At 38.6% G+C, this 23309-nt stretch overlaps 1 protein-coding gene and 1 long non-coding RNA gene across 3 annotated transcripts in view; one reads left to right on the plus strand and one right to left on the minus strand.

Annotated features, from left to right (window-relative positions):
- Positions 1–15609, plus strand: part of MTMR7 (myotubularin related protein 7) — a 106538-nt gene extending 90929 nt beyond the window's left edge. Inside the window, exons 8-14 of one of the 2 annotated variants that reach the window (XM_058525083.1) lie at positions 3369–3478; positions 4826–4951; positions 6727–6776; positions 8892–9092; positions 10294–10434; positions 12200–12326; positions 14529–15609. In XM_058525083.1, coding sequence (XP_058381066.1) covers positions 3369–3478; positions 4826–4951; positions 6727–6776; positions 8892–9092; positions 10294–10434; positions 12200–12326; positions 14529–14891 — 1118 coding nt within the window. In that variant the 3' untranslated portion in view covers positions 14892–15609. The remainder of the gene's footprint in view (positions 1–3368; positions 3479–4825; positions 4952–6726; positions 6777–8891; positions 9093–10293; positions 10435–12199; positions 12327–14528) is intronic. The other variant, XM_058525084.1, reaches the window with a different exon arrangement.
- Positions 224–23309, minus strand: LOC131393970 (uncharacterized). Its single transcript, XR_009216025.1, has 4 exons — positions 23118–23309; positions 10808–10848; positions 9762–9902; positions 224–439 (listed from the first exon to the last, which is right to left on the minus strand). It is a non-coding gene; the product is annotated as an uncharacterized LOC131393970 (long non-coding RNA).

A 23309-nucleotide genomic window follows, 5' to 3' on the forward strand; every position in this document is an offset into this window, starting at 1 on the left:
TGAACTGTATTCTAAGTGAATTATATCACAAAAAAGCTGTTAGAAAAGCAAAGGAAAGAAAGAGGAAATCTCTAGGTGCCGGAAGTGAAGACTGTTAAGAGCTTGAGCTGTTTCTGAGGTGAAGGGTTGGGGAGGGCAAGGGAGAGGAGGGCCTTTGCCTCCAGTGAAGGCTGCGGGCTTTAGATTTTGTTTGTTTAAATTTAGTTTTTATTTTTCAGTCAATGTTGTACTTGTAAAAAGTTTTCAAAAATAGAATAGTCCTCTGTTTATAACAACAACAAAACCTCAGTCCTGTGCTCCAGCCGTCTCCAACTCCATTCCTACTTGCAGGGCAGCTGCGTTCTCTTACCTTAGACCTTGGCCTCCATATTGCTGACATCACCGGATTCACTGCTCTTGCTCGACTTTTCCATTTTGCACATGGTCTGCTGCCGTCCCTCTACGGAAGAGAAGCAACAGCTTTCATATGTTCTCCTCTCTACCTCTCAGAATACGTTTCCTCCCCTCCTCTGCCTCAGAGACTTAAATCACAGTTTTGGTTAGCTCCTTAGTCAGTGTGCACATTATTATTACTATGTAAGTATTATTTATAGCTGAGGCTTTTTGCATACTCTGGTTATATTTCCTTTCCAGAACAACTTCATGTCTTCCCTGAAGTTAGTAATTGTCTCATAATTTTGTTTTGCTCAGTTCTCTCTGAACCGCTGTCAGGCAGTGTTTGTTCAGGGAAGCAGGACGACTGCGAGGGGTTTGGAAAGGGGCTTTGTGTCAGGGAGGTGTTGGAGAGGTCAGGGCGCAGAGGGGGATGAGTGTTCGAGGATCAGAGGAAAGTCGCTAAGGGCAGAGACGGCCGAGGGCAGCTGGTGAAGAGGCCTGTGGAAGGCGGCTCCTGTGCTGGGTGGAGGCCTGAGGCCCCTGGAGGTCAGCGGGGCTGGCAGTGGGAAGACAAGCGGGCCGTGAGGCAGGGGGCAGTGGGGCAGGCTGGAGTGGCAGACACTTCATCAGCGTGGGCACAGACGCCCTGCAGTTGGCTGCTGCTTCACTTCTGCCTTGCAAGTATCCTGCAGATATCTGTGAGGAATCCTAACCTGGAAGCTCGGAGAGGGGAATGTGGGAAGCCTGGCCAAGAATTAGCTAAGATGACAGGGAACAGCTCCCCACCGTAGCTAACCAGAAGTGTGGATCCACACACATCAGGAAAATGATCCATTTCATGTTTTGCTGGAGCCTTCCATCCTCCTGCTCCAATTCAAATATATTAATGTCGGTTTCAGATGACTGTTCTATTATATCATAATCTTGAGGTGCTCATCTTGTATCTTTTTTTCTCTGTCTCTTTGCTCTTACTTGAGAACACTGCTCCTTGAGGTGTTGTAAATTTTTATTGTGCACTTATCTTCAGTGAAGTTTTTTCTGTGGGATTCCACAAAATTATGGAAGTGTCACTCCTGAGCAGTTTTTGGTTTCCTTCTGCCAGGTATCTGCGAGACTCCAGCCTAAATATGATAATTTCTCAGCTAGGAGCTCCTGTACATAAGGAAATTATAATTTTGGATTCCAAACATGAATGAGAATAGACCCGGGGTTTCAGTATCTCAGCATAAATTTTTATTTCCTTATGCAGAGTCCAGCAGAGACCCACTTCCTGGTCATTACTCTGAGTCTATGAACGGAGTTTTTTTTAACAGCTCAGTTTGATACAGGGAATCTCGGTTCCAGCCCTTGCCTCGCACAGGCCCAAAGTTTGATCTCTTGTCTCTGTCCCAGTTAAACACAGCATACTAATGCATATATATATATCCACTTCCTTCTGACCCTCACTAAAATGATGATGAAGTGATAAAAAAGGGAAGAAATACAAAAGAATGAGACAATAGGAGAATGGGAGAGGAGGTGATCATGACGAAAATTTTAAAGCTGGAAAATGGATGAATAATAACTAACAACTAGTTAACAGACTAGGAAAAAGCTGAAATTTATGGTGCAAGTGTGAGAAACCCAAAAGCAAGGCAAATGGGAAGGCTTTTGGAAACATACTCATAATATGGTCATGATCTGATTTCTTAAGTAGGGCCTTTTGCTGGGAATCTCGGTGTTACTTCCTTCATCATTGCCATCATCTGTGACTCGGAATTTAACTACCTGTCGTTTTTTTGTGTGGCTCTTATGTTGCAGGAAATACGAGGGAACCCTCTGTTATCTGGCATATTTTAAGGAAGGGCATCTGATAAATTAAATATTGTCATTAATGCTTACTGTGTATTCCAAATACACAGTGCTTTCCAAGAGTTAACTAAGTTGAATCTGGGAGTTTAGAGTTGGAAAGGTACTTAGATGTAATTTAGTACATCTTTCTGTTTTAAACATGAAGAAATCGAGGCTCAAAGAATTGAAATGACTTGTGTAAATTATACAGCTAATTACTTTACTAACAGATTTGGGAGTAGGAAATAGGGCTCCCTATTCCCTGCGTATGTCAGTGCATCACAGAGTACAGTCAAATATACTTAAACAGAAATCTCTGGAACATTATTTCATTTTCATTGGCTAATTTACAGGGTTCCTCAAAAGGGCTTTATAGGAATAACACCCATAAACCTTGGAATGTAATATTTTTGATATGTAGCCAGAATACTAGTTCTACAGCTTTTTCATGTTACTAAAAGATAAGATCTTGAGATGAAATTGCTTGTTAATATTGTAGGAGTGTTTACATACCTGCCTTAGTTGTACACATATGGATATCATTGGGATCCTAGGTTTTCTTCATTTTCAATCAAAGGGAAAACCCCTAACGATGCCCTAGAAGCGGCTAAGAGGTACAGGATCTCATTTTCAAGTTCACACACTTTACTCCCATTGGGTGGGAGTTGTTGGCCAGAGGAGTTGGGTCATTTCCATTTAGGACTTTGAGGATAGTTCTGTTCTGGGTTTTCACAGTAGTCCTAAACTGAAGTGGTTGAATGATGGACAGTTCTAACTGGGAAAGTGCTGGAGTTAGTTATTTGCTTTTTTCCTCCATAGCACTCTTAACTCATGTGCTCCTTAGTGGCCCATTTTTGAGTATCTTTGCTGGAAGGGTAAATAGATCTCTGCTGGACCTTTACTATGGTATCATTTAATGGTTTGATTAATATTGGGGTTTAAACTTTACAGATGTAATATTTATAAACAGATGCAGTGTCCCCCTTGACCAAAGTAGGTAGAGAAACCTTGCTTGAAATGGTTCAATAGAATCAAGTTTAGTAAGCTTGAGCATTTACCTTGATTTGAGAAAGTACTAAATGAAGGAATCATTAACAAATTACCTGCGAATATGATCACATGTAAAATGAGAGATGGCTTTTATAACATGGTTTATCTTGCAGTGTGTGAACTTAAGTCTCCCTCCATGAGTGACTTTCTGTGGGGACTGGAGAACTCTGGCTGGTTAAGGCACATCAAGGCCATCATGGATGCAGGAATCTTCATTGCAAAGGTATGCAGTTGCAGAGAAAATAAATCAAGGGGCAGACCAGCCAGTGCATCCGACTTCAGAATGGAGATCCTCTTTCCTCCCCATTGGCTGCCCTGTACTAAGTGTGCCGCACTGAGTGGGGAGCTGGCTTTGCAGACCTCCACGAGGTTTGTCCTCTGAAGATGTGATTTTGCGAAAGAGAAGATAGTGCTCAGTTGATAGTATGTCAGCACAGCAGTCAAGCAGTGAAATATTTTCAGAATATTCTCTCTTCAGTTAGGCTGAGTTGTAGATGGAGGAATTTTCCATAGGAGAGTACATCCAAATGTGAGCCACTTCAGTGACTGAGGCCTGAGGCTTCACTCTTAGTAAACAGCGCCTCCTTATTAATGATGGCGTAAGCAAAAGTCATGTTCCTGAACTTGATAGGTAGAGTCCGTTCTGCCGTAGAAGAATCTTGCTGCAACTTTCATACAAGCTGTTTTTGAATGCATTGTCTATTTTGTTGTTTTTTCAATAAATTCAGATTTATATGTTTTTTCTGATGACGTGGTATGCTCCCCTTTATTAGATAATTAATTGATTAAACAAATATTTATTTAGTGCCAGGCACTTTTCTAGGTGCTGAGGATGCGATGCCGAATAAGCCAGAGCAAGCCTCTTCCCTCACAAAGCTTACATTCTGGTGTGGGAGACAGAAAATGAATAAAAATAGAATTTGAGGTAGTGATAAATGCCATGACGACATCTCCACCGTGTTTCCCAATTTATGTTTACTGCCAAGATACTCAGCTAAAAATTGTGTGTGCATTTGCGATGATAATTCTTTTCTTAGCAGAGACTTGCTATTAATTTTTACCTTTGTTTTCTCCTCCTTCCTCCACCCTGGATCCATTACTTGGTCCTTATCCTTTTATGTCTAATTAGTTTTACAATTTATAATTTTGATGTCTTTTCCTTTTTGAAAATGATTGAGGCCAGTAGGAGCTCCAGAATTTCAGTATAGGAAAGGCTTGAGGTAGAAACCCAGAGGGGAGGAGAGTGGGGTGAAGGTGGGCTGGGAGATATGTCTTGGAGGCACGTTTGCACAGGAAGCATTCTTTATGTAGTACCTGTGCTTAGTTGAGGTGGCCTGGGTGGTGGCTTCTGGATATAATGGGAAGGGGAGGAAAAGCTACCAGCACCAACCTATGCCTTGGCTCTGCCCTAACTAGATGGGGGCATGAACACTAAATAAATGAACAGTTTTTGGTTTTGTTTTTTTGCCTGTTTCCTTCTGGAAGTATAAAACCAAACCTACTTGTGGTGAAAGATTTTTCCTTTTTATAGCCACTTTTTGTAACTCTTTGCTGCTCCTATGTTTTCTAGGCAGTTTCAGAGGAAGGGGCAAGCGTGCTTGTTCACTGTTCCGATGGCTGGGACAGGACTGCCCAGGTGTGCTCGGTGGCCAGCCTCCTGCTGGATCCGCACTACCGGACTCTGAAGGGCTTCATGGTGAGTGCAGCCGCCCGGCCACTCTCCCACGCGGGGCCCTGAATGGAATGGACCTCTCTTTTGGCAACTATCGGCAACTTTTTTTTTTCCTCATTGTTATTTTTCTCATGGTAGATCAGCAAGATTGATTAAAGAGGAAAAGTTGAAATAGGCTTGGAGTAAAGAGGTGAATTTGGGGGATGTTGGAACCAATTCAAGTCAATGCTATTAAATGTGAATTTGGGGGCACATATTTTCAGTAGTTAGTAAAATAGTGAGTTTTATACATTATTTGCTCATAAGTATTTCAAGTTTGAGGTTACATGTGAATATATAACAGAAAACATTTTTCAGAAAAAATATTTGGAGAAAAAGTTTTCTATATTGTGCATGTAAAAAGTCTTTGAGAGGAAAAACTGTTTTCACTTACTGCTTTCATTTTTTAAGTAGTCCCTCACAACTCTGGATGAGGATATTGAAAATTTCAGTGTTGTGTTCTTTGCTGAAATTGTGAGTACAGCCTCTCCTAGAGTTTGTACCTTTTAGGGGTGCATCAGAACGTGACATATTGCATCCAACTGCAGAATATTTGTGTAGTTGCCTGGAATGGTGAAGCTCTGGCTAAGCTGGGACCATTTTCTTAAAGTGACTGCAGAGACATTACCTGGTTCCTGCCGTCTGAACCATGATTTGGTAGAAAAGTGCTTCAGTGACTCCTGAGTCCATGCGAGGGATAGAGGCTGACAGAAGGGCCCCAATAGGATGTCTCTATTGTACATCTCCTTTATGAAATAAGATTGGCTGACACTCTGGGGACAAGAGAGAAGAGGCAGGTTTCCTCTCTTTGGCTTTTTGTTTTTGAAAGTGTCAGAGAACTTCCAATTACGTGTGACAGCACTGAGACTTGAGAGTGACACTCCTGCTTCAGAGCCCTCCCCTGGACAGAGGTTAGGAGGGCTGGATCCTGCCTTTACGTTTGGAGAGTGGGTGGGTTCTGTGTCACACACGACCACAGGGCCCCTCTCCCTTACACCCTTTACCACCACTGACTTTCTGATTCTGCCCCATTAAATTTACGAGTATTTTTTTTTAGGGCAAACCTCTGGCCATTTTAGAGCACTGGTGATATTGATGGGATTATTCTATGCTATTTGATTAAAAAGTTTTTTAAATCCAGACAATTGGAGATTGTAAACTCATGTTACCTCTAACTCCAAAGCACAGCTGAAACTTCTAATACGCCCCAAGCCCCTATCATTTTAGAATTCTTCTAATGTGTAGTAAAGATCAATGGAAAACATTCCTAATTGTTTCTTGTAAAAAGGTTGATATTTGATATACTCACAGGCAGCATCAGATATTGGTTAAGAGGTGGGCTTTGGTGTAGAAAGAGCAGGGTTATGAGGTGGCATCAACCACTTCCTAGCAGTGTGATCTTAGGTGATCTCTTTCAGTTTCCCCTTCTGTAAAATAAGAGCGATAATACCTATCCTACGCTGACAGGAGATCGTATATGAAGCAATCTGAACAGTGCCTCATAGAAAGCACTCAGTGGGTGGCGTTATTACATTTGCATATATCCATTCCCATTTATTTTTCCTATGGATGACCTTCAGCTTTGCCCTTCCCATATGCATCTCTATATTGGTGGATGATGAGTCTCATTCATTTGCAGGTTTCCTGAGGATAGTGACTTCTGCTCCAAGAACTTTTGAATCCTTCAACATTATTGGTTATGGTCTCCTATTTTTCCTCGTTTGTTTCTCTCTATGATATTTATATTTTTTCTTGTGTAGGTATTAATTGAAAAGGACTGGATTTCCTTTGGTCATAAGTTTAATCACAGGTGAGAAATATTTAAAAATCTGTTGTTTTGAATGTTTACGATAAAAAAATCTGTTTCTGAGGTTCTCAATTGAGTGGGGGAAATAGCCTTACTTTTAAAAAGTTTGTGTATCTGATTCAGAAGGTTACAATTTTGTTGTATACATTGTATCACAGATAAATGAAGTTCTAACTCTGAAGTTAGTATTTGTTGGGCAGAACTAGTTAATGTTAAATTGTTCTGGAAGAGACAGAATGCTTGTTCATTAATTGACTTAGAAAGGATTGGCTCTCCCTAGCTCCTACCAAACACATTTGATTTACTAAATTGTTCCGTTTTTGAAGTGCATTCACTTTAAGCTGCAAGTTGTGACATGCCTCTGGAACAGTTTCTCTTTGATCTTTCACACTGGGAGTTAAATTGGGCTTGTCCTAAGGCATTTGTGTCACAGGTGAGGTCTGACCCAGATGTCTCTGGAAAGGTAATGTAGGACAGTGCCCAGGCTTTGGAGCCAGAGAGATCCAATTCCAAATCCAGGCTGCAGCATTCACTAGCTGTGTGGCCTCGGGCATCTGTCCTCTCTGAGTGCTGGTGTCCCATCTGTGAAAAGGGGATACCCTCCCTATTCCATAGGATTAGGGCAAGGATTTTTAAAAGTATATGTAACTAGCCTAGCTCCTTACCTGGACCGTATACTAAGCTTTTAATAAGCAGAAGCTATTGTTTTTAGACTCTAAAGCCACCAACCTCCTTTTGTTAGTGTTGGTAATGCCTGACCTGTATTCTGGTATTCTCTGATCTCTGAAGGTTAAATGTTGCAGCTGGTATAATCTAGTCTTTTGGTGCTAAAATTTATATTTAGGCAGCATGCTAATATTAATTTAATTAGATATTTTGATATACATTTTTGACTCTTTCAATGAGTTTTCCTAAAATAAATTCTAAGTTCATGGAATTGCCCATATTTATTTTTGTAGTGTTTGCATGTAACATTATATTAACTGAGCATTCATTATGTGGTTTTCTGGAATCCTATTATTATAATTAATTATTTTTCCAGGAAAGCACAATGATTCCATTTTACAAATGAGAAAATTAAACCCCCCAAACAATTAAGTGACCTTCTTAATATCACAGTTATTTTCAGTTTTGCGGTTCTACTGACTACCTGGCTAGGCAGTTAGGATCTCCAAGATAGAGGATATATGGACAGAGAGAATACGGAAATGGCTGAAGACTGGCTGGATAATTGTTTGTTTTATGAGGAAGAAATATATGATGCAATCCTCTTTAAAGCTGGCAAAGGTGAATGGAACTGAAACTTTTGAGAAGTTTCCAGACAATTTCTAATGTTTCCACTCTTGGCAAAACTCCTTGCTCATTTCTCTTTCTCAAGTTGATTATTCATTACTGAGAAGATAAGGTTCTGTATTGTTATTTTGTACTTGATGGCACCCAAATCACCCTTTTGGAGTCCTTCTAAAATTCACATAATATTGTAAAGGACTAGGCAATCTTCACTGAAAAAATCGATATAAATATGAAGGAGAAGATTCTGATGTACTCTTGAAAAACAAAGATATGAGAGATATAAAGGTATATGGGAATCTGTGGTCATATGGAAATAAATTATGTGACAAGTTTTAATGCTGCTCTAGAAATGGAAATAGTCCTAGAAGCTTGGGGAACTGCAATGTTTTCAAGTTGTCTTTCTTCCTCATTCCTTCCCAACAAAACAGTGCAAAAGTAAAACTCTAAAGTTGCTCAGACGTTTCTTCCTACTCTCCCACTAGACGCTAATTAAAATAAAGTGGAAGATTTATTTCAAAAGTTCTGATGTACTTTTAAAATTTGAATTAAAGAATGCTCTTTTTCCATGGAGGGTTTCCTTGAATTTTATCTCCAGCAGTAACACTTTCTTTTGTAACTATAACGTGAATATATCCCTTCTCTACCTAGACCTTCACTACAAAGTTTCTCTTGAAATTTTAATTTAAAAAATTATTTTTTCCACTTCCGCGTTCTGGGTTTATAAGATTTATTTAGGAACTAGAGTTGCTTTTATGATTGTTTCTGTATTTATAGCTTTCAAATTAAAAACTTGCTATAAAAAGCCTCTAATACTTTGTTTTATAGATATGGCAATCTAGATGGTGATCCAAAAGAAATCTCCCCAGTTATTGACCAGTTCATTGAGTGTGTCTGGCAGTTAATGGAACAGTTTCCCTGTGCCTTTGAGTTCAACGAGAGGTTTTTGATTCACATTCAACATCACATTTATTCCTGCCAGTTTGGAAACTTCTTATGTAACAGCCAAAAGGAGAGACAAGAACTCAAGTAAGTGTTTTGATGTTTAATTTTTACCTAAAGATTTGGTGACTGAGCATTTCAGATGGTCTTTCTTAATTTTGAAGACTGTTTTAGCCACACATTTATGCTGACAGATTAAAGTTATTTTCTTTTTTCTGACATCACTTCATAAATGGTTTAGTCATTAACTGACAAAGATAAGTACAAGTTCATTTCCCTCAGTTTCTGCCTGATACCCACAGACAGGGTGGTAGACTTGACACACTAGTATTGAAAGGAAACTTTCTGGAGTCCGAGAAAGTGATTTTTTGCATTTAAAAGGAAAAAGACATCTTTGGTGGATATATTCTCAGATTAAAACTGTACTGCTTTTATCCAGAGGGAAAACATAGATGAAACATGGACTTTAAAATAAATTATAAAGTCAAAAACTTAACAATAGCAAATGAGAGAATATTTTTGAAATTTTCATTAAATAAAGTGATTTTAACTGTGGTGTACATAATAATATCAGATTTAATTTCAGAAATGATCAGTTCAAATAAAACAGACGCCAATAGTTTTGTACTGTCTGAACAGAAAGAAAATGACTTTTTCTAGTGGACACTAGTTATATGTTTTCTCTAAGGAACTTCAGTGTGATTCCTGATAAATGGTAATGATTTAAAAGTAGCAGAATGCATCCTTTAAGCTCACCTGTTTTCCTAGAGAGTTTTGTGGGTTGTTGCAGTAGACTAGCCAATTTCATGGTAACTGGTTGGGTTTGAATCCTGGCTGTTCCACTCACTTGCCATGTGACTTTGGGAAACTACTTGATCTAAGTCTCAGTTTCCTCATCTGTAAAATGGACATATCTCATAGGAATTCAGTGAGGATTAAATGAGAGAAAACATGTGAAGCATTGAAATAGTACCTGGCAACTAATGAAAGGTCAACGACTATTTGGGGAAAAATCCCCCCAAAATTACATAGCAGTTTTATTTTATACTCAGAGGAGTTAAACATCTTGTCGAGGCCAACACAGATAAAGAGAGGAGTTGAGACTATTACAGTGTCCTTCCACTACACCATGAAGTCACAGACAAAGACTGTAAATTTCCCTGCTACAGAACAGGGACACCTGATATTCAAATAAAAATTACTGGTCCCTTTCCAGCTTTAATATTACATATCTACTATTTCTAAGAACCAATATAGGTCATTTTCAGGCTTGTTTTCTTTATAACAGAATTCAGGAAAGAACATACTCTTTATGGGCTCACCTGTGGAAGAATCGGGCCGACTACATGAATCCTCTATTTAGAGCTGATCACAGTCAGACCCGGGGAATCCTTCGTCTCCCCACCACGCCATGCAACTTCATGTACAAGTATGTGAACCTCTAGGACCTTACTACGTATCGTTATGAATTGAGATTCTGGCACTGTTTAATATTTGGAGGCCAAAGTGTATGAAACACTAAGCTTTGAGGCTTTTTTGAACACAAAACACACCAAAGGAGGATGCTGAAATATCTGATCTGGTATTTTTGCCACTCTCCCTCTCCTTTTCCTGTAAATATGGAATTCTCTTTAGAAGTTGATGTTTTGTAATAATGGTATCTTAAAATATAAGTTCCATTTATTTAAAAGTGAAAGGGAGGGAAGGGAAGGAAGGAAGGAAAGGAAAGGGGACTGAATAAACCAAGTGCCTTATAAGTTAAATGTGGAATCACAAGTTTAGGTGATCATGACATAGCTTACCTTCTTCCTCTGCTGAATCAAGTCCTAGTGGAACTATTCCCCTGTGGAAATACATTATTTTAAGACTGTATATATTGGGAGGGGGAGAGCAGGGTGGCATCCTACAGATTTTACTAGCTATGTACCGCGTATGTATGTTATATTTTACTCTTCCGCTTTTTCTTTAGGCTTGTATGACATGGAAGGATGGCGCAGAGGTCAGCAAACAGATAACCTTACACAGAATAAACTGAGAAAACCACATTCCTTCTCCCAGTGCACACTTACTGGCTTTTATTCCTCTACAGTTTTTATTCCTCGATTTATTTTTGTTGTTAATTACTTCAATCTAATTTTTTCCCCAGAATTTTATAACAATATTAATTCTATCACACACACACACACACAAAATGCCTCCATGTTTGTGTAATACAGCAGTTTTGAGAGTTGCTGGGACATACTGCAATCAATTGTATTGCAACTGACTTCTTATTAATAGCCAGTCAACAAATATATTATTGAGGAGCAAGCACTGTTCTAGGCACTGTGGATAAAACAGTGAATGACAGCAAGTCCCTGCCCTCAAAGTACTTTTCTTTTTTTTTGTGAGGAAGATCAGCCCTGAGCTAATATCCATGCCAATCCTCCTCTTTTTGCCGAGGAAGACTGGCCCTGGGCTAACATCCGTGCTCATCTTTCTCCACTTTATATGGGACGCCACCACAGCATGGCCTGACAAGCGGTGCGTCAGTGCGCGCCCGGGATCCGAACCCCGGCCACCAGCAGTGGAGCGCACACTTAACCGCTATGCCACGGGGCCAGCCCCTCAAAGTACTTTTCTAAGTAAAGAGTGGGTCTATGGACTTCCCCATGATAATACTATTTATTTTCATTTGCATTCCAGTATGCTTGATTGTGTAGGATAAAAGGGAGGATTTATTACAAATGCAAATATAAATTTTTGGTGGTTGTGATAAAAACAAGCTAAAAACCTCAAATTTAAAAGACTTCCTTGGCAGCTGAAAGATTCTAAATGTTAATACAATCACTAATTTTCCAAGTTTTCTTCAAAACTAAGCCATTTTCTTAAACCAAAAAAAAAAAAAAAAAAAGAAAATGGTAACGTGCTACTTCAATCTATTTTAGAAAATTATAGGCCTTCTAATTCAGTACCATATATACAAGTAGACTCTTCATGAATTTACTCTCCCCAAAAGAAGTTTACTGACCCAAGAAACAGAAAACATGAACATGAAATTATTACCTTAAGTGGGTGGCTTTTTTGAGTCTGTAATTTCATTTGGTTATTATTAGGACTGTAGGACTGTGGTATTAAAGATACCTTTGAAGACTTGAGAATGTGAATTTACAGACTGATACGGTGGTATCGTACAGCTCTGCCCTCCTTTCCAGGTTTTGGAGTGGAATGTATAACCGCTTTGAAAAGGGACTGCAGCCCCGACAGTCAGTTACGGATTACCTCATGGCAGTGAAGGAGGAAACCCAGCAGCTGGAGGAAGAACTAGAGGCCCTGGAAGAGGTAAGACAAACTTGCTCTTATTAATCTATTTTCTGTGCTTATTGCTTGACGATCACTGCTCCAGTAAAGCCTCTCATGACTCGGGATATGTGAAATGTAGCAACATAATATTCATATTTTTATTTGATTCATATTTTTAGCCAGTGGATAACCTGAAAACAACCCCACCAGGTGAGTACCCAGATAACTGAAGCCCAGGCCTAGGCACTTAATACATTTCAGACACCTGGCTTGTGGTGCACTTCCACGGTTTGCTGAACTAGTTGGCTGTTCCTACTAGAGGTCAGGTTTTTTTGGTTACTGTTATTTGAGAGTACTAAAATGAATTCTTTCTGGAGAATACATGAAAAAAAATGAGGTTCAAAGTGAAAGAATAAAATCATATATATGCATTTGTAGTAAAAATTTATTTCTCCACTTTTAAGACTAATTATGATATATTTATCTATAAATGATAATAGCTGAGATTTGAGTATCAACAGTCTATCTTCTGGCTTTTATAACTTCCAGTACTTGGCCAGGGGGGTTATCGTAACTTAAATGTTTTTCCTAATTATGTCACTTTGTTTCCAGTGACACCACTTGTTTAGTTGATCACCAAACCCACTTGGATGCTTCACTTCATTCTGCCTTACTCGTCTTCTTAAAACCCCCTTACATCATCATGTCGTTCACTCGCTTAAGAATTGACACTCAGTTCCTGTTGTCTGGACCTGAATTCTGAATTGATGCTAAATATTTAAGATGAAAAGCACCCCACCCTCCCACCCCTGACAGCATGTGCAGTGTAGAAAAAGTATTAGCATGAAGGCTGGGAAATTGTCAGTACGTTACGGTTCTTCATTATAGCTCATGAAGCAATAATATGACGGGAAGAGAACTTCCAGTTTCCTACTTTCCGATTGGTAAATATCTAAATGAAGGTTGGCAAAATACCACAAGTTGAGTTCCAAGAAAGTCTACTCCTTTCTCCAAGTGGTTATTCACCTGCATATGAATGGCCTGGGGGAAATGATGTGTTATGATTCAGGGGCCCCAACAATAGAGAGAGTCATTTAGAGGCAGCTGGTGAGGCTGACTCCTCTGGGTCCAGCATAAAATAACATTCCTAGAAAACATCACCATTCAAGACAGAAACAGGAAAGATCTTAAGTCTAGAGATGCAAACTCAAGTGCATACTGGAGAAAGATGGATAAAACAAATTTAGGAAGTTAAATGGTTGGTTCTGAGAACTTTTGAAACCAACCATAAATCTTACTCTATTATAAATCTGCAAGGGTTAAACAAAATGTCTTTGGACCTATATGGAGAGCTCTGCCTTAATTTTACATTATTGGACAAACAGGTTTTAACTCTGTGCATCAAAATGTATTTTGAACAAGCCAAGTGTCCATCATCTGATGAACGGATAAACAAAATGTGGATGTTCATACAATGGAATATTTTTCAGCCATAATAAGGAATGAAGTACTGATATATGCTACAACATGGATGAACCCTGAGCACATATGCTAAGTGGAAGAAGCCAGACACAAAGGGCTAGATATTGTATGATTCCATTTATATGAAATATCCAGATTAGGCAAATCCATAGAGATAGAAAGTAGATTAGCGGTTGCCAGGGGCTGTGCAGAGGGGGGAATGGGGAGTGTCTGCTAATGGGTATGGGGTTTTCTTTTGGGATGATGAAAATATTTTGGAATTAGACAGTAGTGAATAGAGGAATAACTTGGTGAATGTACTAAAAACCACTGAATTGTACATTTTAAAAGGGTGAGTTTTATGGTACGTGATGTAAATCTCAATTAAAAAACTAGATAATCAAAACCTCATTCCTGATTTTTAAAAAATGTATTTTGAGTTCATAGGAGGAAAATTATTATGTAAAACCATAAAGGTATAGAAAAAAGGATGACTACTGATTGTCAGGTGCTTTACCTGTGTTATATTTTTTGCATTTTATAGAAAACCTATGCTAAGGCAGGCATTACCATCCTTAGATTAGAGGTGAAGAAACCAAGCCTCACAGAATCTAATTATTTTGTCCAAGGTCATACAGTCTAGCTTTGAACCCAAGTCCATCTAAATCCTGTGTTCTTAACATTATACCCAGCTGGAAAGTAATGAATACTAAAGGCATGCATGTATAAAAAAGATAAATTATTTATGATTTTCCCCTGAAACTGTTATTTCTTTTTTAGAGGCTGGAAAAAATTCAAAAAGTCCAGTTAAATCACACTAAAGTGAAGAGTAAGCCAAGTGAACCCAGCAAACACTCAGGGTTTTCTACCTCAGACAACAGCACAGCCAACACTCCCCAGGATTACAGTGGGAACATGAAGTCATTTCCATCCAGGAGCCCTTCACAAGGCGATGAAGATTCTGCTCTGATTCTAACCCAAGACAATTTGAAAAGCTCAGATCCAGATCTCTCAGCCAACAGTGACCAAGAGTCTGGCGTGGAGGATTTGAGCTGTCGGTCTCCAAGTGGTGGGGATTGTGTACCAAGTGAAGACAGTGCCAAGGACCGGGATTCTGATGAAGCCGTGTTTCTCACTGCCTGAAGTTTCTCTGTGGAGTTTCAAACTAAAGGACACACAGGAAACACTTTCCAAAAATAAGGGAACAGTGCAATTTAAAAAAATAACTCAAGAAATGGTATGTGTCATTGAGAATCATAAAATGTAGCAATGAAAAGGGAAAAAAAGGCCAGCTCTTAGTTTCTTTAGATGTTGAAGAACAGGAAGTAGCCATTTCTTTTACCAAATAAATATAAGGAAAATTATTCCCCATTTCAAAAATCACTCTAGACTATGGAAGTTTTATTCACTATAGAGCAGTGACCTCTACCATCACCTGAGGTTATCGATACGAATCTTCCTTGTCATAGCATGCATCTGCTCAGAAAGTGCCCTGACCCCTCCCCTAGCACCTGTTACCATCTTCAGTCTTTCCCCTTACTTCACTTCCACATGCATATTTTGTTTTCTAAAACATCTGATGTTACCTTCCTTCCTGTTATCAACATTTGTAATAACAGAGCACACTGTTGACATGCACCCTTTTGGTTAGTAGATATATTTCTGTAACTGAGGAGCTTTGTAATTGCTTAAGCTTATCTTTCAGGTTAACTTTTCCTTAGATAATCTGAATTGTTATAATAATTTTGTTGCCTTTTTCTGGAGTCTCTTACTTCTCATCATCACTTAAAAAAGCTAAAACTTATAACTCCCTTTTTCTCTAACACAGGTCTAATACCTAATAAAGTAGAAGCAACATTTACTCTCTGGTTCTTAAATATGAATTTCAGATCATAATTAGCTTTTTAAAAAACAGCCCTTTCTTACTTTTCCAGAGACTACATTACCAAGACAGTGTGGGCCAACCACCAGCCTGATCCCTGAAGTATAACAATGTATAAAGTTAAGTAGCATAACATTTTCAATGAGGGAAAATCCCAGTTAAGAGCTAGAGAATTTGGTTCCTATGTCTATTTAACTACTGGAATAAGTTTTGTCATCTACTGTTTTAGAAACTGTGTAACTGGTTAATATGGTTTAATTAACATTAGTAACACAGCTGATGACCACTGACTGCTGAAAGTTAGTTCTGAAAAGTTTTTATGTTTTGCTAAAATACACATTGAAGCAGAATCATTCCCTTGTCTTTTGATTAAAAATAGGACTTTATTGGGTGTCCTAACCTTTTGATCTGAAGAAACTTAGTGGAGAAAAGTTGCCATGTTTGGACAGAGATAAATAATAGTCATGCTGTATGGTTTTAAATTATTAGTACATTCTAGAATGTAAAGGGGTTAATTTACACTTAACTTTTACAATCTACATCAATATTTTGAACATGTGAAATTTTTTAATAGGATAACGTATTAAATTTTGCTGAAATGGGAACAGAGTAAAGAGTAAGGGGAAAGGAGTGATGGCACCAAGATGGTGACGAAGGTCATTCCTGACTTCGCTCCCCCTCACAATAAGAACAACCAACAACACTTCACCACTGAGAGAATCCTAGAACTTGAGAGTGAGGCTGAGGCACCACCTCACGCCACAGAGAGCACGACGGACAGCATTGGAAGGGTAAGAGGAACGGCTGCATGCTGACTGCACAGCTATCACAGGCCAGTGCAGCACCACGCCAAGAGGTCTCCCCTGCGCCTCCGTTCCTTCAGTGGGAAGAGAGAGCCCAGGCGTGACATCCAGCACTCCAGCATTGTGGGTCACTTTGTGGGAGCCCCTACTCTGGTTATGCCCCATGGAGATCGCAGGGGAATCTGTGGGGCTCAACCACTGGGAGTCTAACTGACATGGACAAGGTGGGAGGCGCTTCTGATGACCAGCACTTGGGTCTTGGCAGACCGAGTTCCTATCTGCAGAGCCCAAGTAGTAGTCTTTGCTCAAAGTAGAGCCCCAAGTAGATGGCTTTGCTCATCTGCAGGGTCAGATCGATGGCACAGTCTGAGGAATTCAGCAGGGTGCAGGTCTGCCAAATTTGGGTCCCCAAAGGAGAAGTACTGCCAGCCGTGGAGGCTGGTCTGCCCGTGCCCAGGCAGAAGAGCTGAGCCATAGCCCTATCTGCTGCAGCTCCTGGTGCCTCCTGACCAGGAAGCTTATTTTGGAATTGCCTGAAGTTGGCCCTCCCAGTCCTGCCCAGGCAGGAGCCAGAGACACAGCTCCACCCACTGCAGAGCAAGGCCCCGATTCCTATCTGACAGGAAGGCTGGCGAGAACACCTGGAAGCCGCATAACCCAGAAACTCTCGAGCTGAGAGGAGAGGGAGCAGAGCTCATCACCCCCAGAGCAAAGCCAGTGGCCCTGTTTGGCTAGGGAACTTGGGACACGGGTTGGCTTGAGCCAAGACCACAAACAAAGAGCATTAGTGCAGCAGAGCAGGGAGACTAAAATTTGTAGCCCCACTTATTGCTGAATACAGCCTTCAGCCTGCCTGACCAAGGAACCTTACCAGAGCACATGGGAAGCTGCGTAGCCCATCCAACACTCTGCGTTCAAAGGCACTTGAACAGAGAGCACATCCTGTGGCTTTCCGTCTGTAGAGCAAAGCTGGTGGCCTCACCTGACCAGGATATTCAGCGCACACTCTTGTCTGATTTGGGTCCCCAAACAACAAGCCTTCCAGGTCCTGTCCTGCTGCCCTACCAGGGCAGGGAAGCAAATTCACAGCTCCACCTACTGCTGAGTATAGTACCCAGTCCCAACCATGTAATAAGCCTGACCAGAGAATCCAGGCAACTGTGAAGCCTATCCTACAGCCTCACCTGTGTAGGGAACCAAGCCAGCAGTCCTGTCCAGCTGTTCTTAGCCAGTGGCACATCCCTCTTACCCCCAACCACAGAGTTCAAATAGTTGCCTCACCCAAAAATAGACCCTAACAGGAGACGCCATCTACCCAAAGATGTTACCAGCAGACACATCCAGAAACCCAAACTGAGCTGACTGGTGAAGAACTGTCTCTGCCAAAGCAAACCTGTAAAATCTGGAAGAGGAGACCACTTACTCACATGCACAGATACCAACATAACAAAGCAAGGATCATGAAAAATCAGGTAAATATGATACCACCAAAGGAAAGTAATAAAGCTCTATTAATCCTAAAGAAATGGAGATCTATGAACTGTCAGGCAAAGAATTCAGAATAATCAATCCTATCAAAGAAGTTTAGTAAACTACAAGAATACACAGACAACTAAATAAGATTAGGAAAACAATACATGAACAAAATGAGAAATTTGACAAAGAAATAGAAACTTAAAAAAAAAACCAAGCAGAAATCTTAGAGCTGAAAAATACAGCTGCACTGAAGAATTCAATAGAGAGCTTCAGAAGCAGACTTGACCATGCAGAAGAAAGAATCGACAACCTGGAAGATAGGACAATTGAAATTATCCAGTCAGAGGAGCTAAAAGAAAAAATGAAAAAGGAATTATGAAACACAATTATGAAACACAAAGAAAAGAAACAATATTCACATTATGGGAATTCAAGAAGAAAAATAAAGAGAGGGACAGAAAGTATATTTAGAGCAATAATGGCTGAAAACTTCCCAAATCTGGGGAGAGAAACAGACATCGAGATCCAAGAAGCTCAAATGACCCAAAATAGGTTGAACCCAAATAAGGCTACACCGAGACACATTATAATTAAATTTTCCAAAGTCAAAAACAAAGAATTTTAAAAGCAAGAGAAAAGAGAAGTTACACACAAGGGAACCCCGGTAAGAATATAAGTGGACTTCTCAAGAGAAACTTTTCAGGCCAGAAAAGAATGGGATGACATATTCAAAATATTGAAAGAAAAAAAACTCAACCAAGAATTCTATACCTAGCAAAGCTGACGTTCAGAATTGAAGCAGGGATTAAGACTTTCCTGAACAAACAAAAGCTGAAGGAGTTCCTTACCACAGACCTGCCTTATAAGAAATGCAAAAGAGAGTTCTTTGAGTGGAAATAAAAGGATGCTAATTAACATCATAAAAACATAAAGTGGCAGTATAAAACTCCCTGGTGATGGTAAACATATAGTCAAAGCTGGATTCTATAATAGCGTAATGGTGGTGCATAATTCACTTACAACTCTAGTTTACAAGTTAAAAAGCAAACAGCAAAAAGGAGAAATAAACAGCAATACAATGATAGTTGGGGACTTCAATACCCCACTCAATGGATATTGATTCAGACAATCAATAAGGACACAGTGAATTTGAACAACACTTGAGACTAAATGGAACTAACAGACATATAAAGAACATTCTATCTGATAACAGCAGAATGAATACATATTATTTTCAAGTGCACAGGGAACATTTTCTAGGATAGACCACATGTTAGGCCACAAAACAAGTCTTAGCAAATTCAACAAGACTGAAATCATACCAAATATCCTTTCTGACCACAATGGTATGAAACTAAAAATCAGTAACGAGGAAAACTGGAAAATTCATGAATACGTGGAAATTAAACAACAGTCTCCTGAACAACCAATGGATCAAATAAGAAATTAAAGGGAAAATAAAAATGTATCTTGAGACAAATGAAAATGAAAACACACCATACCAAAATTTATGGGATGGAGCAAAAACAGTTCTAAGAGGCAAGTCATAGCAATAAATGCCTACATTATGAAGCAATAAAGATCCCACATGAACAGCCTAACTCTATGCCTTAAGGAACTAGAAAAAAAAGAACAAACTGAGCCCAAAGTTGGAAGGAAACCGTAAAGATTAGAGCAGAAATAAATAAAATATATGGAGAACAGGAAAACAATAAAAAAGATTAACCAAACTAAGAGTTGGTTCTTTGAAAAGACAAACAAAATTGACAAACCTTTAGCTAGACTAACCAAGGAAAAAGAGGGAGGACACAAATCAACAAAATTATAAATAAAAAAGGGAACATTATAACTGATAACCACAGAAATACAAAGAATCATAAGAGGCTACTATGAACAATTATACACCAACAAACTGGATAACCCAGAAGAAATGAAAAAATTCTTAAAAACATACAAACTACCCAGACCGAATCAGGAAGAAATAGAAAATCTGAATAGACCAATTACTATTAAGGAGATTGAATCAGTAATCAAAAATCTCCCAATGAAGAAAGTCCAGGACCAGATGGCTTTGCCAGTGAATTTTACCAACGTTTAAGGAACTAATGCTGATCTTTTTCAAACTCTTTCAAAAAACTGAAGAGGAGGGAACACTCCCAAACTCATGTTACAAGGCCAGCATCACCCTGATACCAAAGCCATAAAAGGATACCAACAAAAAAGAAAACTACAGACCAATATCCCTCATGAATACAGATAAAAAATTTGCAATAAAATACTAGGAAACCAAATTCAGCAGCACATTAAAAGGATCATTCACCATGATCAAGTGGGATTTATACCTGGGATGCAAGGATGGTTCAATATATATGCAAATCAATGCGCTACATCACATTAATAGAAAGAAAAAAATCATATGATCATCTCAATAGACACAGAAATAACAGCTGACAAAACTCAATGTCCATTCATCATAAAACTCTTAAATTAGGTATAGAAGGAATGTACCTCAACATAATAAGGGCCATGGATAATAAACTCACAGCTAATATCATACTCAATGGTGAAAGGCTAAAAGTTTTCCCTCTAAGATCAGAAACAAGAAAAGGGTGCCCACTCTCACCACTCCTATTCTACATAGTACTGGAAGTCCTTGACAAAGCAATCAGACAAGAAAAAGAAAAGGCATCAGAATCAGAAAAGAAGAAGTAAAAGTGTCTCTGTTTGCAGATGATATGATTTTATGTATAGAAAATCCTAAAAACTCCACCAAGAAACTGTTAGATCTAATTAATGAATTCAGTCAAGTTGTAGGATACAAAATTAACATAAAAAAATCAGTAGCATTTCTATACACTAACAATAAATTATCTGGAAAAGAAATAAAGAAAATGATCCCATTTACAATAGTATCAAAAACAGTAAAATACTTAGGACTAAACTTAACCAAGGAGGTGAAAGATCTCTACTCTGAAAACTGCAAGACGTTGATGAAAGAAATCAAAGATGACACACATAAATGGAAAGGTATCCTGTGTTCATGGATTGGAAGAATTAATATTGTCAAAATGTCCATACTGCCAAAAGCCATCTGTAGGTTCAGTGCAGTCCCTGTCAAGAGTTCAATGGCATGTTTTACAGAAGTAGAAAAAACAATCCTAAAGTTTATATGGAACCACCAAAGATCCTGAATAAACAAAGCAATCCTGAGAAAGAAGAACGAAGTGGGAGGCATCACACTTCTTCATTTCAAGCTATACTATAAAGTTATAGTAATAAAAACAGTATGGTAGTGGCATAAAAAAAGACAAATAGATCAATGGAACAGAATCAAGAGCCCAGAAATAAATTCAAGCATGTACGGTCAACTAACATTTGACAAGGGAGCCACGAATACTCAATGGAGAAAAGACAGTCTCTTCAATAAATGGTCCTGGAAAAATTGAATATTCACATGTAAAAGAATGAAACTAGACCACTATCTTACACCATTCACAAAAATTAACTCCAAATGGATTAAAGACCTAAACATAAGACCTGAAACCATGAAACTCCGAGAAGAAAACAGAGGCAGTAAACTCCTTGACATGGATCTTGGCAGTGATTTTTTTGGATGTGACACCTAAAGCACAAGCAACAAAATAAAAAATAAACAAGTGGAACCACAACTAAAAAGCTTCTGCACAGCAAAAGAAACAATCAAGAAAGTGAAAAGACAACCTACAGAATTGGAAAAGATATTTGCAAACCATATATATGATAAGGGGTTAACATTTAAAGTATATAAAGAACTTATACAGCTTAATAGCAAAAAAACAAATAATCCAATTAAAAAATGGGCAAAAGACAAAGAGACACTTTTCTAAAGAAGATATTCAAAAGGCCAACAGTTACATGAAAAGATGCTCAACCTCACTAGTCATTAGGGAATTGGAAATCAAAACCACAATAAGATATCACCTCATGCCTGTTAGGATGGCCATCATCAAAAAGACAAGAGACAACAAATGCTGGTGAGGATGTGGGAAAGGGGAACCCTTCTGCACTGTTGCTGGGATTGTAAACTGGTACAGCTGCTATGGAAAACACTATGGAGGATCCTCAAAAATTAAAAATAGAACTACCAACGATCCAGCAATTCCACTTCTGGGAATATATCCAAAGGAAATGAAAACACTAACTCAAAAAGATAACTGCACCCCCATGTTCATAGCAGCAGCATTTACAATAGCCAAGACATGGAAACAACCTAAGTGTCCATTGATGGATGAATGCATAAAGAAGCTTAGTGTATACATACAATGGAACATCCTTCAGCCATAACAAATGAGGAAATCCTGCCATTTGTGGCAACATGGATAGCCCTTGAGGGCATTATGCTAAGTGAAATAAGTCAGACCGGAAGACAAATACTGTATGATCTAACTTATATGTAGAATCTAAAAAAACAAACAAAAACTCATAGAGATCAGATGTGTGGTTACCAGAGGCAGGGGATGGGGGAAGGGGGAATTGGAGAAAGGTGGTCAAAAGGTAGAAACTTCCAGTTAGAAGATAAATAAGTCCTAGGGATGTAATGTACAGCATGACGACTAGAGTTAACACTGCTGTATGATATACATGAAAGTTGTTAAGAAAGTAAATCCTAAGAGTTCTCATCAGAAGGAAAAAAATTTGTTTTTCTATTTTTCTGCTTTCTCTTTTTATTGTAGCTATATGGGATCATGGATGCTAACTAAACTAATTGCAGTAATCACCTCACAATATATTTAAGTCAAACTATTATGCTGTACACCTTAAACTTACAGTGATGTATGTCAGTTATATCTCAACAAAATTGTGGGGGAAAGAGAAAGGGCAAGAAGGCTATATTGGTGAAATCTCTAGTATGAAAGATTTGGAGGGAGTGTAGCAATATATGTAAATGAAATAATACAATATAATTGTAACTGTTAATCATATTTAAAAATAGAAAAATTTTAATATGTTAGACTTGTCATATAAAAGTACTCTGTTAATGTAAATAAATAAAGTGTAATTCTTTTAGAATATAAAATTTGAGCATGCTCTACTGAGCAGTTCCCACTTAAGTACAAGGAATGTTTATTCATTTTCTGCAATATACTGTATGTAGTAGGGAATACTTTGTTAACAATAAATATTTAGGAGATAGTCGTAATGGCTTTTGCATTTTATAACATAACTCACTTCATGCCATTTTCGTTGTTATCAACTCTGAGAAACTTCTTTGCCTAATATTGAGGATGCAACTTTAATTTCTTCCATTTGGCAGTGTACATCTACAAAAATAAATAAATAATTAAAATTTGAAAAAAAATTGACACAGTAACCATACAAAGGGAACTATGCATTTATTTTGAAAAGGAAATAGTATAAATA

The sequence above is a fragment of the Diceros bicornis genome, chromosome 29, assembly GCF_020826845.1.
Source record: "Diceros bicornis minor isolate mBicDic1 chromosome 29, mDicBic1.mat.cur, whole genome shotgun sequence".
NCBI classification, from domain to species: domain Eukaryota; kingdom Metazoa; phylum Chordata; class Mammalia; order Perissodactyla; family Rhinocerotidae; genus Diceros; species Diceros bicornis.